Here is a 14,985-nt window from a genome sequence, read left to right as displayed (position 1 = left end):
TGACTTCGCGCCACCTTCCAACTTTTACAGACGCAACGCCTCTATTGAGAGAGCGCGGAAAACTGGCAATCCGAGTAAGCCCAAACTACTCCAGGTGGCTGCAGAGGCGGGTGGGGAGCGGGAAGAAAACAACCTTTTATCTCAACCGCCTTAATTGTGCAAATGGCCATCGCCTCTCGGACATTTGAGCCGCTGCCAGCCAAACCGACCTTTTCCAGTTTGGCACAAAAAGACGCCCGGGAGGGAGGGAGGGAGGGAGGGAAGAGGGAGGAAACCTGCTCGTCCTTTCTCTCAGCGTCCCCACTTGTTTTCGCGGGCTCCGAATCGCGACAGCGCCAGCGGCCCTCCCCTCTCCCCTCTCCCCTCCCGGCCCCAGCCCTGCTCGCGAGTTTTCGCTGGCTGAAGCCAAAAGACAACCTCCGGCTCGGCGGGAGCTGCGAGCGAGCAACAGGGCGGCGCTGGGGCGACGTCAGTAGGGGCGCGCGGTTTGGACTCCAGCTCTTTAAAAACGGCGTGTAAACTGATCTGTCCCCATAGAGAGCCGCGTGCGCCAGCAGTCGTTCGGGCTACGGCAGCGGGCGGCCTCCCAGCGCCCTCACCCGCAGCTGTGCTGGCACGCGCGCCCTCCGCCACCCCTCGCCCTCGAGTTAGGCTTGTCCCGAAAAAGCTTCCGACCGGCCGCCTCCGCCTCCCGCTCCCTTCCCCGCGCCGGCACGCGCTCCGGCTGCTTAGATAGTTAAGAGCGGGGGGATGTCAGAAGCTCCTTCCCTTACTGGAAAAGCAACTTTGCAGCCGTCGCCGTTTGCCCCCCGCGCTGCTTTGGCACCATGGACACCGCCGCGGTTGCCGCTGTCCCTGCCCGCGCGTTGCTTTTCCTCAGCTTGCTCGGGTTGCTCGGGTCCGGACTGGGAATGCGGCAAAGAAGCTGCCCGGGCTTCTGTCACTGTGAGCCAGATGGGATGCTCCTGCGGGTGGACTGCGCCAACCTGGGCCTCGCAGATATTCCCGCCAACCTCAGCGTCTTCACCTCTTACCTGTAAGTACAGAATGACAGAATAGAGTTGGAAGGGACCTTGGAGGTCTTCTAGTCTAACCCCCTGCTCAGGCAGGAAACCCTCTACCGTTCCAGACAAGTGACTGTCCAGTCTCTTCTTAAAAACTCCAGAGATGGAGCGCCTGCAACTTCTGAAGGCAACTTCTGTTCCACTGGTTAATTGTTCTCATTGTTAGGAAGCTTCCCTTTACTTCCAGGTTACTTCTCTCCTTGATTAGTTTCCAACCATTGTTTCTTATGTTGCTTTTTGGTGCTTTGGAAAATAGGTTAACTCCTCTTCTTTGTGACAGCCCCTCAAATATTGGAATACTGCTATCATGTCACTTCTCTTCTTTTCATTAGATTAGACAAACATAATCCCTGCAACCCTTCTTCATATGTTTTAGCCTCCAGCCCCCTAATCATCTTTGTTGTTCTTTTCAGCACTCTTTCCAGAATCTCTACAACTTTTATTTATAATACAGTTACCATGTTATAAAATACGGTACGATTGGCTCAGAAGGGAGCAAGGAGGGGGAAATTGCTTTTTGAAGGCAAGAAAAGGGTCAGATGCTTTCCCTCATATAGTGCCTTCAAATGTCCTGGATTACTTGCACCCCTCCATTATTCTGTTAAAGTGGCATGGATATGCTGTTTGTAAAGGATGGAGAAGCAACAGGTTATGTGGAATTTGGGATAGAAACTTCATAGTCAACTAAATTCATCACCCAGCAAAACTAATCAGCACACCATAAGTTATAGCTAGTTCACTAAGCATCATCCCTCCACTGTCTCATCTGGTACTTTTTGATCATATCATCCATGACTTGTTTCACTGAGTGTTAGAGCAAACAAGGAGGGAAGGGAGTGGGCATAAAATATATTTATTTCTTTGAGTCTGGTATAAACTGGCTCTAGTTGGTAGATTGCTTCTCACCAACTTGCATCCCTGAGAATATGACAGAAATGTGGAATTTGGGGCCATTTTATAAAAGCAAAGACATTCCAGATGAAGTATGCATATTGTGAGAAGAGTTGGAATGAGAAAGCAATTCTATGGGTATCTTATTTTGTATGTCCATTTGGCAAATACAAAGATAAGATATACTGTCACAGAGTGGAAAGTTAAGGAGCTGTGGATATATAGTCAGTTTCACAAATAATTAAAACACTGTGCAGCAAAACCATGCATGGAAGTGCCAGATATGATCCAGGGTATTTTCTGCTGCAGACTATGTAGTAACAATGTATGGATAGTATTAAGAATCTGGATATCCACAATTCCATCAAATCTCTGAACTCTGTTCTATAACACTCAGTGGGACAATGTCACTTTTTTAATATTCAGAACTGATATTATTAAAGGATCATGGAGGGAATGGTGTTCCGAGATCTGGTTAAAATATATATTCTAAATCTATATTAAAATTTCTCTAAGTTGCTTGGCAGTGCCAAGCCCATATCAATTGAAAGAAAGAACAGAAACAACTGGTTAAATGAGGGGTTATTATAGATCACTAATGGCTTTTTAATTTGTGTTTTTCCTGTATTTCATTGTTTTATACAGCAACTGTAATTGAACCTATAATACTTTAATTTTGGGCTGTTGACACTAATATTAAAGTGGCCATATTGTAATGTTGCTATTTTGTCAAAAATTGTTTATTATGTTTTCAAATGCATTGAAATGCAATGTTAAAAATGTCTACATGGGAAGCATTAGTATGCAAAAATTAACTTGCAACGCATAATTATTTTATATGATTTAATTGGTTTTGTACTTTTAGTGAGAAGCTGCTATCAGAAGTACTATCTTAATATGTGTAACTAGACAATCCTTCAATATTCAAGGATTAAAACTGTATTGTGCAAACAAATTTGAGAGCTTGATGCCTGGACATTTAGGTGGTAGCAGATAATACATTTTTTTAAAAAGAATTGAAACAGAATTAATTTCTTGCTTTAGGTCTATGTAATGTATTACTTTTTAAAAATTGTTTTGATCATCTGTTTATCAAAAATGGGATAAAAGCCATTTACAGACTTTACTGAGATGTTAAATTACATATGAAGTATTTTTTTATAAATAACATATATTTATTTATATTATTTATAGCAATTCTTCCCAGTTTGGTGTGAAATTACTTCCAACTTTTATGGAGGGTGCCGCTTTGAGAAAGCCTAATATATAATGTATATAAAAATAAGCACTTTTATAAACATGATTACACCTGCTGGATATTATCTTTACTAGGACTTCCAAGTTAAGTCTTTGAATGACATTATTTAATCTTTAACTAATCCTGAAAGATAGAACAGGTGTCTATAAAACAGAGTAAATGCTCCTGAAGTATGAATAGTGAGTAAAAAATATGGGACAAAGTCTTTTTGGATTTACTATATAGAACATATTAAGGGTATGAATAAGCTCATGAACAATTTTTTTAAAAAAATGAAGGTTGAAGTAACAAGATACAAGTTTTACTAATTTGTGAACTGCACAGCATTGTTCTAATTAAGTGGGCTTCACATTTTTGCATCAATTATGTATCCTCTTCACTGAAGTTGTAAAGATGCAAGAGATTATAGTTATCGTCCCTCTTTGATCACTTCAGAACTTTTTAAAATACAATCATTTAATAGGATTCAGTATGAGTAACATTTATGGTTTGAAAGCTCATGAAATTTCACAAGTATACTAAGAGCTGATATATGATTTTGAATATATCTTTTTTTAATTTGTTTGGCAATTGTACTGAAGTAATTTATTATGGCCTTTCAGAATGCTTTTCAACTTTTCAGTCTATACATAACCATGGTACTCATTGATCCAAGTACTAAAGTGGCTCAATCAGTTTAGCTCTTAAGGTTAGCTACCTGCTCATAGTCTGTTTGTCACTGGCTTTTCGTGTTTTTTTTTCTTTTTACTTCCTAACTTTATATGGAGTAAAATTAATAATAAGAAACATCAGGTATTTGCTAATACTTTGAAATTGAGCAGGGTAGTTCATCTCTAAGAACAATGGCCTCAAGATTCACTTTATCTAACTCTGAATAATGAACTATTCCCAGGTTGTGGGGTATATTCTGTTAGAAAGTTCTGTCAGAAAGACCTAAGATAGTGTTTACCTTTTATGACCATTATATAACTTCTTGATTCTTGAGACTCCTTTAAGAGTGTGCAGATACATGAAAACTGATCTTCCAACCAGAAGGGGATGCTGCAACTCCACCTTGATAATATTAAGCCGTTGACTTTTAAGCTAATCAATGTGATTGTATACAAAAATATAACTCATAATTAAAATTGACATATTTTAAAATCATATGAGTAATTAAGAAATTTGCCTTTTCTTTCAATTGAATTTACAAGACATTTTATTTTATTCCCATTAAGTAGGACTGTTTGGTTTATTGATTAAGGCACCAGGCTAGAAATCAGACAACGATGAGTTCCAGTCCTGCTTGAACTCCAATTAGGTGACTTTGAGTCAGTCACTCTCAGCCCATGATATCAGACTTGGGTGACAAGCTGGCTGGTCAATTTCTGTCGCAAGTAAATGGATCAACGATCAGTTGATCTGGAAAAAAGTTGAGGGGAAACACTAGGAAAAACAAGTAGTAAGATTGTTACAATGCTATATAGTGTTGTGCATTATGCATACTACTATATTACTATAGCCCTGATGGCAAACCTATGTCACGCATGCCACAGGTGGCACACAGAACCATTTGTCAGGGCACACGAGGTATTGCCTGTTAGCTGGCCTTCTTTTGAGGCTGTTTTTCACCCTCTGAAGGCTTCCCTGAAGCCTCCAAAGCGTGAAAAATCGGCCCTACAGAAAAACCGGAAATTCATGACTGGACTTCCGGTTTGCTCATAGGACCATTTTTAGCCCTCCAGAGCCTTCAGGAAAGCCTCCTGAAGGTCCCTGAAGGCTCCCGAGGTTGAAAATCAGCCCAACGGGGAACCTGGAAGTTTGGGAATGGTGACTCCCAGTTTGTCTGTAGGGCCGATTTTTGGTCTCCGGAACCTTCAGGGCCTTCAGGAGGCTTCCCTGAAAGCTCCAGAGAGCAAAAACTGGCTCTATGAGCAAACCAGAAGTGACTTCCAGTTAGTCCGTAGGTCTGTTTCTTGCCCTCAGGAGCCCTCAGGGAAGCCTCCTGAAGGCTCCGGAGGTCAAAAATCGACCCAACGAAGAAACCGGAAGTCACCATTCCCAAACTTCCAAGTTCCCTGTAGGTCCGTTTTTCAGCCTCCGGAGGCTTCAGGGAATCTCCTGAGGCCTCTGGAGGGCATCTGGGAGGTGGGGGAGGCTGTTTTCACCCTCCCCAGGCTCCTAGAAAGCCTCGGGAGCCTGAGGAAGGCAAAAAAAACAGCGGCAAAAGTGGGGGGTCACTAATCGCATGCATGCGTGCGCACTGGGGGTGTATGCACGCATAGCATTATGGGTTTGGCACACCAGTGCACAACTCCCCTGTGCTGCTCCTGCTTTTGGCACGGCAGCCAAAAAAGGTTTGCCATCACTGTACTATAGTATATTATATACTATATTATATATTTTGACTTCTATCCATTTTCTATCCCAGGTTTGACATTCATTTGAAACATTGTTAGACGTATTAATATTTTGCATAGTGAAATGCCTTCATTCAAAATTGATATTTTTTGTTTAACATGTTTTTGTTTTGTTTGTTGTCTTTTTTGTGACATTTAGACGCTTTGAAATTAAACATGATAATTAGAGCCGAGGTGGTGCAGTGGTTAAATGCAGCACTGCAGGCTACCTCAGCTGACTGCAGTTCTGCAGTTCAGCTGTTCAAATCTCACCGGCTCAAGGTTGACTCAGCCTTCCATCCTTCCGAGGTGGGTTAAATGAGTACCTGGATTGTTGGGGGCAATATGCTGACTCTGTAAACCGCTTAGAGAGGGCTGAACGCCCTATGAAGCAGTATATAAGTCTAACTGCTATTGCTATTGCTAATAAATGATTATAAATGAGCTAAGAGCAGTGGTGGCACACTGGTTAGAATGCAGTACTGCAGGCTACTTCTGCTGACTGCTGAGTGCTAGCAGTTTGGCAGTTCGAATCTCACCAGGCTCAAGGTTGACTCAGCCTTCCATCCTTCTAAGATCGGTAAAATGAGAACCCAGATTTTGGGGGGCAATAGGCTGACTCTGTAAACAGCTAAGAGAGGGCTGCAAAGCACTGTTAAGCGGTATATGTGTAAGTGTTATTGCTAAATGTACTATAAACAAAATGTAAAATGCTAGAAATAGGAGAGACTATGCCACTTTGGTTATTAATCTACTGATGTCTTATATGCAAGTATGTTTAAGAACTCTTTATTTGTTTTTCCACTGAGAAAAGTATTCTTCAGTTGTGCCAATATCATATATCTGAGACCGCTCACTTATTAATGTACACCTTGATTTGTCTTAACTTCAGACATTTCCAAATATTAATTAACATACCTACATAGTCCTTCAGATCATACGTGGGCTACTGAATCCTTCTGTTTGTAAAGGTTTATGCATTAGGAAAATGAATATATTTATATAATTGTTGAGACAATAGAAAATAAAACATCTCTAAATGATACTTCAGCATTTAATATGTCTGAAACCATAAAAAATAATGTTGGTTCTAAATTGTGACCAGCACAACTAATGATTTCCCATGATGTCTAAAATTAATCACAGTATCATCTATGGTCAAATGCTATGTTTCTGTGTTATGAATATAAAATCACTAATAAGGATTGTTTAATTATCTGCCTTTTTCGGCATCATTCCCAGCATGGCATATGTGAACAATTGTGGCAGTCTCATTTATACCACTAAACTGGGATGTCTGTAATATATTCAGCATTTAAGTTTGTTAATAGTAGTTTACCCAGGTTGTTGTCTGATTTCCTGAGAGTTTATAGGTTACAATCATAGTGCACGGACTTCTGATTTATATTCATAGGACGTATAGTTTCTGAAAGTTTGTGACATGTAAAATATTACTCAAGGTTTAGCATGTAAAATATTACTCAAATTTATGCAGTTTTATATGTTCTTGGGTTTGTTTTGTTACTTATTATGAGATGTCTGTTTATCAACAGGAGGTAAAAAGTTCATAGACATTAGTTAGAAGGTTTCTTTCTGTTATATTTGGGAATGCCAGGTGATATAAAATCCATTTTTCTTTTTACAGATAAATGTTAAGAAATATGATGGTTTCCCATTCACTTTACACTTAAGAGCACATGTGGAATATTCACCCATGTTTATACAATGGGATTCAACATGATGTGATTAAACTGGTCACCTTTGTTTATAGTTACTGATATTACTTCCCTTGTTTATACCTAACACTAAGCCATATTTTATTTGTTTTTGACTTAGTAATAGTCCATACCTAGAGGGGAAAAGAGTGTTGTTGTTTTATAAGAAATGAGAATTTGAAACCAACTAGGAAATAGCCAAAAAAAGTCAATACTATCTCTAAGATTCACCCAGTTTGTTTGTTTTTTATTTATTCAGCAAGCTTGAACAAAAAAAAAACAGTCCCAACTTAGCATTATGTATGAGTCCAGCAATTATTTTGTCAGCCTGATCTGGTTTCATTGCATATAACACACATAGATCCTTATCCATAGATCCTTCATTATGTCTTGGAACAATGCACTGCCATAGCCTAATCTGTGATCCAGTTTAAAAAAGAACAAAAGAGATGTGGGGAGGGCATTTTTCATTTTAGAACTAATTGTGCCAGAAAGTTAAACTGAAGTTCCCATTATCATTTATGGGTCCATTCTTGTATTTAATAATGGGTGATAAGAAAACAGTTAGGTTCAAATAAAGAATCTTTTCCACACATATTCTTCTTCTCCCACAAATCTATAATGCTCTTTCTTCTCTAGCCATCTGCAAGACTAAATTTCTTCTTTTTACCTCTACCAATCCTGCATGCTTTCAGAACCCTCACAAACTTAGCAAATATTTTTTTAAAAACCATATATGAACCATAATAAGGTTGTGCTATCATAAGTGTAAAATAAACCAACTTTCTACTAATCTATGTATCACTTTTCTGATTAAGGTATATTATCCCAAATATGTTTTTTTTTTTTCAAAAAGCCCCTGGACTTTGTTTTTCCTTGAAAACATTTTCCTTTTCATCCAAGAAGCTTCTTTAGTTCTGAACTGAAGAAACTTCTTGGATGGGAAGCAAAACATCTTCAAGGAAAAAGAAAAACTAGTTGCCTTTTAAAAAAGCATCTTTGGGACAACAATGACCTAGATCAGTGGTCTCCAACCTTGGCAACTTTAAGACTTGTGGACTTCAACTCCCAGAGTTCCTCAGCCAGCTTTGCTTTGAGAATTGAAGTCCACAAGTCTTAAAGTTGCCAAGGTTGGAGGCCACTGACCTAGATGACTGAGAATCTCCATGGACATTAAACTATGTTGTTTTCAGCCATAATAAATGGAACAAAGATCGAACCACATTGAATCCAGTAAAAGTAGTCAATTTATTTCATTGTCTGAAAACTACTGGGCTTCCCAAATATCCAAGGAGGCAAAAAAATAATTATGGAAATAAAGTAATAGATTATATCTTTCACTATATATTATAAAATATAGGGAATATTAAGTGAAGTCACAATCCAATTTTACCTGCAATGGAGAGGGGAAAGGTACTTACAATTAAGTAAAAAATGCTTAAGCTACACATAATATAAGCTACAATATTTGCTTAACTGGATTTCTTTGTCAGAAGCATCTCCAGACTTCTTGGCAAATTGATTGATTGATTTATCATATTTCTTAACCACCCATCTCCCTCAGAGGGGCTCTAATTAAATTTGTCACCTCCTTAAGATGGACAAGTTTATTTTTATAGAAATCTAACACAGCTGCTATAGTTCCATTGTCGAAGATAGAAGGATGGCTGGATGAATAGAAGATAGATGGATATATTGGATTAAATGGAAACAAGCTTTTATAAAACAACAAAGTACATTTAAATGTCACTCTTCCCTTTTAAGATAGAAACAGAAACTATAAGAAGAATAGAAGTTAGATGAGAAATAATTTTGTGTCAAATATTTTGTGACTCTGAACTGGGAAACAAACAAAAAGCTTAAGTCTAAAATAGGTGCCATAAAATTTATAACCATGGGGAAAAAATAAGTCCAAAGATCCAGTCCCAATGTCCCATCCACATGTATAATTTCCATAGCCATATTATGTAAGCCCCTATCAATGTAGTTCTTGCTGTACTTCCCAATGATATCATGGGGACAAGTGGAGACAATTGCCTATCCATAAATTTTAAATCTTGAGAGTTCTGATTTTTATTATACATGACGGACTAAAACATCACAACATTCTCTTACACTGCTTTTTCTTGGCTTGTAATCTTATTTTAGTCAGCCAATCTAGTGACTATAAAAGTTTTTTTCCCAAAAGTGAAAAAGAAATGCAAACCTTTTTCACCACCAGACAGCCACATGTTAAAACATATTTTTCAGTTTATGCCTTTCCACTAAAGCAAACTCCCTAGCTAAAGACCACCCAGGAATACTTAAAAAAATTATATGACATTATTGTTGGAAAGGTATTTTACCCCCAAAAGCATGAGCTATTAATGAACAACAATAATTATTTATATTTATGTTACCAAGAGTTTTTAGGTATAAAGGATATATTGTACTATAAAAAGGATCATTATTGCAGATTACATTTTAGAATCTTCTTGTTTCAATTATATCTGAAATACTGTAACAATAACAACAAAATTATTTTGTTTTATTAAATTTTATTTGTAAATATACATTATCAATATCACTATGATCATTATTGTGTAATTGTATTGTATATGTATCACAAATTAAAAATGCTAATACCAAGTTAATCCTCATTCATTAATAACAAGTAAGGGAATTTGCAACCTTAATGTATAACAGAAAACCAGAAGAGTCATGACTCGCTCAGAGTAGCTGATGAATTTGATAAGCAAAACTGCAATCTGTATTTCTCCCATGGAACATTACAAAATTAAGTGCTTGACTCTGTAGCCTCTGCAGGATCATATCTAGCTCCACCATTTGCATAAGATTTCCATGGTCTAACTAGCTTTTCACTCATCACTGCAAATGCTCTTGATGAATAAGGGAAGTGGCATTGGGGAAGAAAATATCACAAGCATACATAATCACTGAGCTGTGATTTGCATAAATTAAGTTACACTGATGTTCTGATCTTTCAAAGACTGGAAATGCTTTGTGCTTCATATTAGCTTACTTATTAGTTTAATTTTGCATTCTGCCCAAATGCTGTCTATAGTTTCTATTCTTATATTATTAACTATCAGTATTTCTTTAATACATGGCTTACTAGATATAGTCATAGCCTTTTTGCTTAATGTTTTATACCAAAACAATATAAATACTATCAAATTATGCATTAAGTTTTGTTTTCTGAAACTTCGCTATGAATTCAGTACAAATGTTTCTGATATAAATAAAATTAAACCGTATTGTTTGTTTATAGTCCAGACAATTTAGCAGACTGTCTTGGAAATTCATTTAACTCATTAGATTTAAATCAACAACTAAGCTTTTTCTGGCTAGCAGGATTAATGTATTGTCATGATTGGGACAGCCAAGAGTAAACTTTTTTTTTAATGCTGAATGTTTTTTTCCTTCTTTTTCTTAATAAAGTTTGATGGTGGATTAAAAAAAAATAACTTAATGCTGATATCTTTGAATATGGAATATACTATAATTATATTAAACTTGAAATATAACTACTTAAAACACAAGCATCATTCTACATAAGAAAAACTATAATTGTCAACCCATTGTTATGAATGCATTATTTTAAATGCCATGTATTTTAAGAATTTAAATATAAATATGAATAAAGTAAATATAAATAAGAAAGTTAGAGGTACTGCAAAATAGTTTTGACCAGCATGTTTTAACAAGACAAATAAGTTAATGTTATAAAAGATATTAATTTTCACCAGTAAAGTAAACTGTTATTACGTTTTAACCCATACAGATATCTTTCATAATTTTTTTTTCAGGCGAACCCAAATAATTTTAAAAGATGGGAAAATTCAGTTTATTTGACAACATTGTAATAAAATACTGATCAGAGTGCATGTCAGTTATGTGTCCTTTTATTAGATTTATTTTTCTTATGAAAAAGGCAATTATCACTGTTTTGATTGAAGGCTAGTAGGGTTGTACTCTCTGAATCTTAATTAACATCTTCAGTCTCAATGGAAAACTAACAATGATACCTTAAAATCATGCAGTTGCACTATAATTCAACTCAGTTGATACGTTATAAGCAATTGTTGCTAAATAAAGGAAGTTATCAATGACCATTTTGAATTTTGTCTACTGAAGTGAAAGAAGTCAATAATTTTATTTTCAATCTGGAACTGAATTCCGAGGTTTAAATGGATCTAAATATAGTAACATACTGCAAGGAGGTGAAATTGAAGAGGGGCTAACATCTGGCAGAACCTACCCTTTTGTTGGAAAGATCCAACAAAAGGGGCAGCATCAGGAAACTACAGCCATTTACCTGCTTACCAACCACCTTACTAACTGGTGTGGTAACTGATGCAGTCCAACAACATCTAGTAGACATGCCAACCTGAATGCAGCATATATTGATTACAGAAGGTATTCAACTCCCTGCTACGTGATTGGATAATCAAGTGCCTAGAAATAACGGGTCAGTAGAAACATCAGAAGCACTGTGCAAAAATTAATGGCATAATAGAAGGCACAGTTACTGGTTAATGGTGATAGAATGAGAGAGATTAACATTAAGGAAGGAGTCTTCCAAGGAGACTTACTATCACCGCTATTGTTTGTCATTGCATTGATTCCTCTGTCAACAATACTGAATATCTCAGACTATACCTACCAAGCATCAAAAACATCGGCCAGGCTTTACATGGATGATTTGAAGCTATATGGAAAAACACCATCTGAAATAGAATCACTACTCTACATTGTCCATATATACTGCCACAATATTGGATAAATATGCCATGCTTATTTGATGCCCTATGGAAATAATTTCAAGAGTCTGGATGAAGACAATCACTATAAATACATGGGCATCCTTCAAGCTAATTTCATCAAACATAATGGAGTCAAGAAAAAGATTAGACATGAATATTTCAAGAGAGTGAAGAAGAGTTTACAATCAGTGGTGGGATTCTTTTTTTTTTACTTTTGCTTGGTGGGCGTGGCTTGGGCGTAGCAGGGGAACGATACTGCAAAATCCCCATTCCCTTCCCACTCTTAGGGGAAGGATACTGTAAAATCTCAATCCCCCCCCCCAAATCTCGGCGGAAGGATACTATAAAATCTCCATTTCTACTCCACTTCAGGGGAAGGATACTGTAAAATCCCCGTTTCCACCCTACTCCTGGGGGTAAGATACTGTAAAATCTCCATTTCCACCCCATTCCAGGGGAAGGATATTGTATCCTATTGTACTCTATTTCCACCCCACTCTTGGGGTAAAGATACTGCAAAATTCCCATTCCCACCCCACCCCACTAATCTGCTTTCCAGCTCCATTCTCCTGTACAGGGCAACAAAAGAAGACCCAGCTGATCAGCTGGGACTTGGAAGGCAGCACATAGATGGGGGTGGAGCCAGTTCTCTGAAGTAATTAAAATTTCCACTACTGGTTCGGCAGAACCAGTCAGAATCAGGTGAATATACCACCTCTGCTTACAATCCAAACTTGGTGAAGGAAATACAACAAAGGCACTCAACACCTGGGCAATTCTAATCATTAGATATACCACTGGAATAATGGACTAAAAGCCCTGGATAGAAAGACCAGAAAAATATTGATAATGAATCATGCAGCAATGTTGACAGACTATACCTACCAAAGAAAAGGCAAGTAAGGGTAGTACCAATAGTAATAGGCTCCTTGGGTGTAATTCCAAAACAACTGCAGCACCACTTGAACATCATTGGCATTGACAAATTTGCCATAAGTCAATTGCAAAAGGAACAGCTTCCATCCTGCAACGATATCTGTAACACCATCAAAAATATCCACATCTGCCTATCCCAGATCCTTGATAAGGATTTGAGAGATAGACAAAAATGCCAAATCCAGTCTGAATATCTGGCTGATTGTGTGATGATCAACAACAACAACAACAACAACAACAACAACAACAACAAAATTGAGATCCAGATATGGATAATTTGAAGAAAAAAAGATACACTGCTGCTTGACAAATGTCATTTAAATTTCAAAACCATCAATAACCTATTGAATATTTAAAAGGAAACTATTCCCCAGAATAGAAAGGGCAGCTCTGAAATATCTCATTGATTGTTCCTCTTCCCTCCTTTCTCTTTTTTTTCATCCGACAATTTCATCCATATTCATCAATAGCTTTGTTTAATATTTGAAACACTAAAATGCTATGGCTTTGAAAAGGGTAGAGTAAGTTTCTTTTTAGATACATTTGTGTATAACTGAATATACCAATCCACTATTGTGTTAACCATGAGAACTGAGTGGAATAGTTCCTAAGAAAAGATTGGTATCCTGGTTAACTTTTGAATAATCTTTTTGATATAGGTTTTTTTCATGTAGGAGCTGGAAATGCTAGAATAAATGGACGAATGGACACATGTTATACCTGGCTTCCTATTAGCTTTTGGATGCAATTTAAACTGCTGCAAATTTATTTAAATTGGAACCAGAAAATTAAGTAATTGTTAAGTAGTGGATTGTTAAACGAGGCATCATGTGACCACACTTGATTTTATGACCTTTTTTGCCAGTCATTAAGTGAATCATTATGATCACTGAGAGACATCATGTGACCACAATTTGCAAGCTTCCCCGCTGGCTTTCCATTTGCTTGTTAGTCATTAAGAGAGGACTACCTGTAGTTTTAGCCTATGTAGCCCTTTACAGCCTAGTGCTGCCTGCGGGACTAAATCTCCCCAAGAGATTTACTATCAGCTTATTCCCTCTGGAATGAGCTGCCCCCGGAGCTTCGTATAATCCCCGACCTCCGGTCCTTCCGACGCGCCCTAAAAAGTTGGCTTTTCCAGCAAGCCAGCCTGGCCTGAACAAAACAAAACCAATTATTGATTACTGTTAATTTTAATTTTAATTCTTTTTTTAAAAAATGTCATTGTCAATTTTAATTGAGTTTGGGATATCCTATTTAATTTCTTCTTAACTTTTGTATTATGTGTTTCTTTTAATGTTGTACGCCGCCCTGAGTCCTTGAGAGAAGGGCGGCATATAAATCGAATAAACCTAAGCCTAAGAGAGCTGGCCCAACAACCTGCTGGAAAAAGCACCTAGTTGTCCCTCATTTTGGGGAGGTGTTTCAAGTAAAGCATCTTAACACCACATTCGGTCCTTTGCTAGGTTACTCTCTTCTTTTTTTTATCCTAGAACTCACTATCTTAATCTATTCTATAGCCAAAAGATTACTACCACCTTCATTCTTAGCCATCCACTGTAAATTATTTTGTAAATCTTAAACATTAATCTAGATTTTTCACTTTTTCTTTCTACTTTTATATTACTGTATATACTCGAGTATAAGCCTAGTTTTTCAGCCCACTTTTTGGGCTGAAAAAAGCCACCTCGGCTTATACTCGAGTCAGTGAAAAATTTGCCCGAAATGGAGGAGAAAAAGGGGCGGGGCCATGCCGCTGGGTGACACTCGTGAATGGCCCAGTGCCCCTGTGAGTTTCCCCTCCCTCTGTGTCAGTTTGCCGCGCAGCGCGCACCGCACCATCCCCCCTCCTCACGTTCTAATGTAATGCAGGGCTGTCTTACGATTCCCCTTCCTCCCCCTCCTGCCACTCTGCAACGATGTCCCACCTCCTCCTGTTATGGCAAGCAGCCACATAGCGATGTCCCACCTCCTCTG

General features: G+C 37.8%; 1 protein-coding gene across 1 annotated transcript in view; it reads left to right on the top strand.

Annotated features, from left to right (window-relative positions):
• Window positions 1-387: 387 nt before the first annotated feature.
• The window catches only part of LGR5 (leucine rich repeat containing G protein-coupled receptor 5), a 60,093-nt gene continuing 45,495 nt past the window's right edge, over window positions 388-14,985 (top strand). The window contains exon 1 of the mRNA XM_032220628.1: window positions 388-1,036. Coding sequence (XP_032076519.1) covers window positions 828-1,036 — 209 coding nt within the window. The 5' untranslated portion in view covers window positions 388-827. The remainder of the gene's footprint in view (window positions 1,037-14,985) is intronic.

The sequence above is a fragment of the Thamnophis elegans genome, chromosome 7 (assembly GCF_009769535.1).
Source record: "Thamnophis elegans isolate rThaEle1 chromosome 7, rThaEle1.pri, whole genome shotgun sequence".
Classification (NCBI taxonomy): Eukaryota; Metazoa; Chordata; class Lepidosauria; order Squamata; family Colubridae; genus Thamnophis; species Thamnophis elegans.
This window is presented reverse-complemented; position numbering and strand designations above follow the sequence as displayed.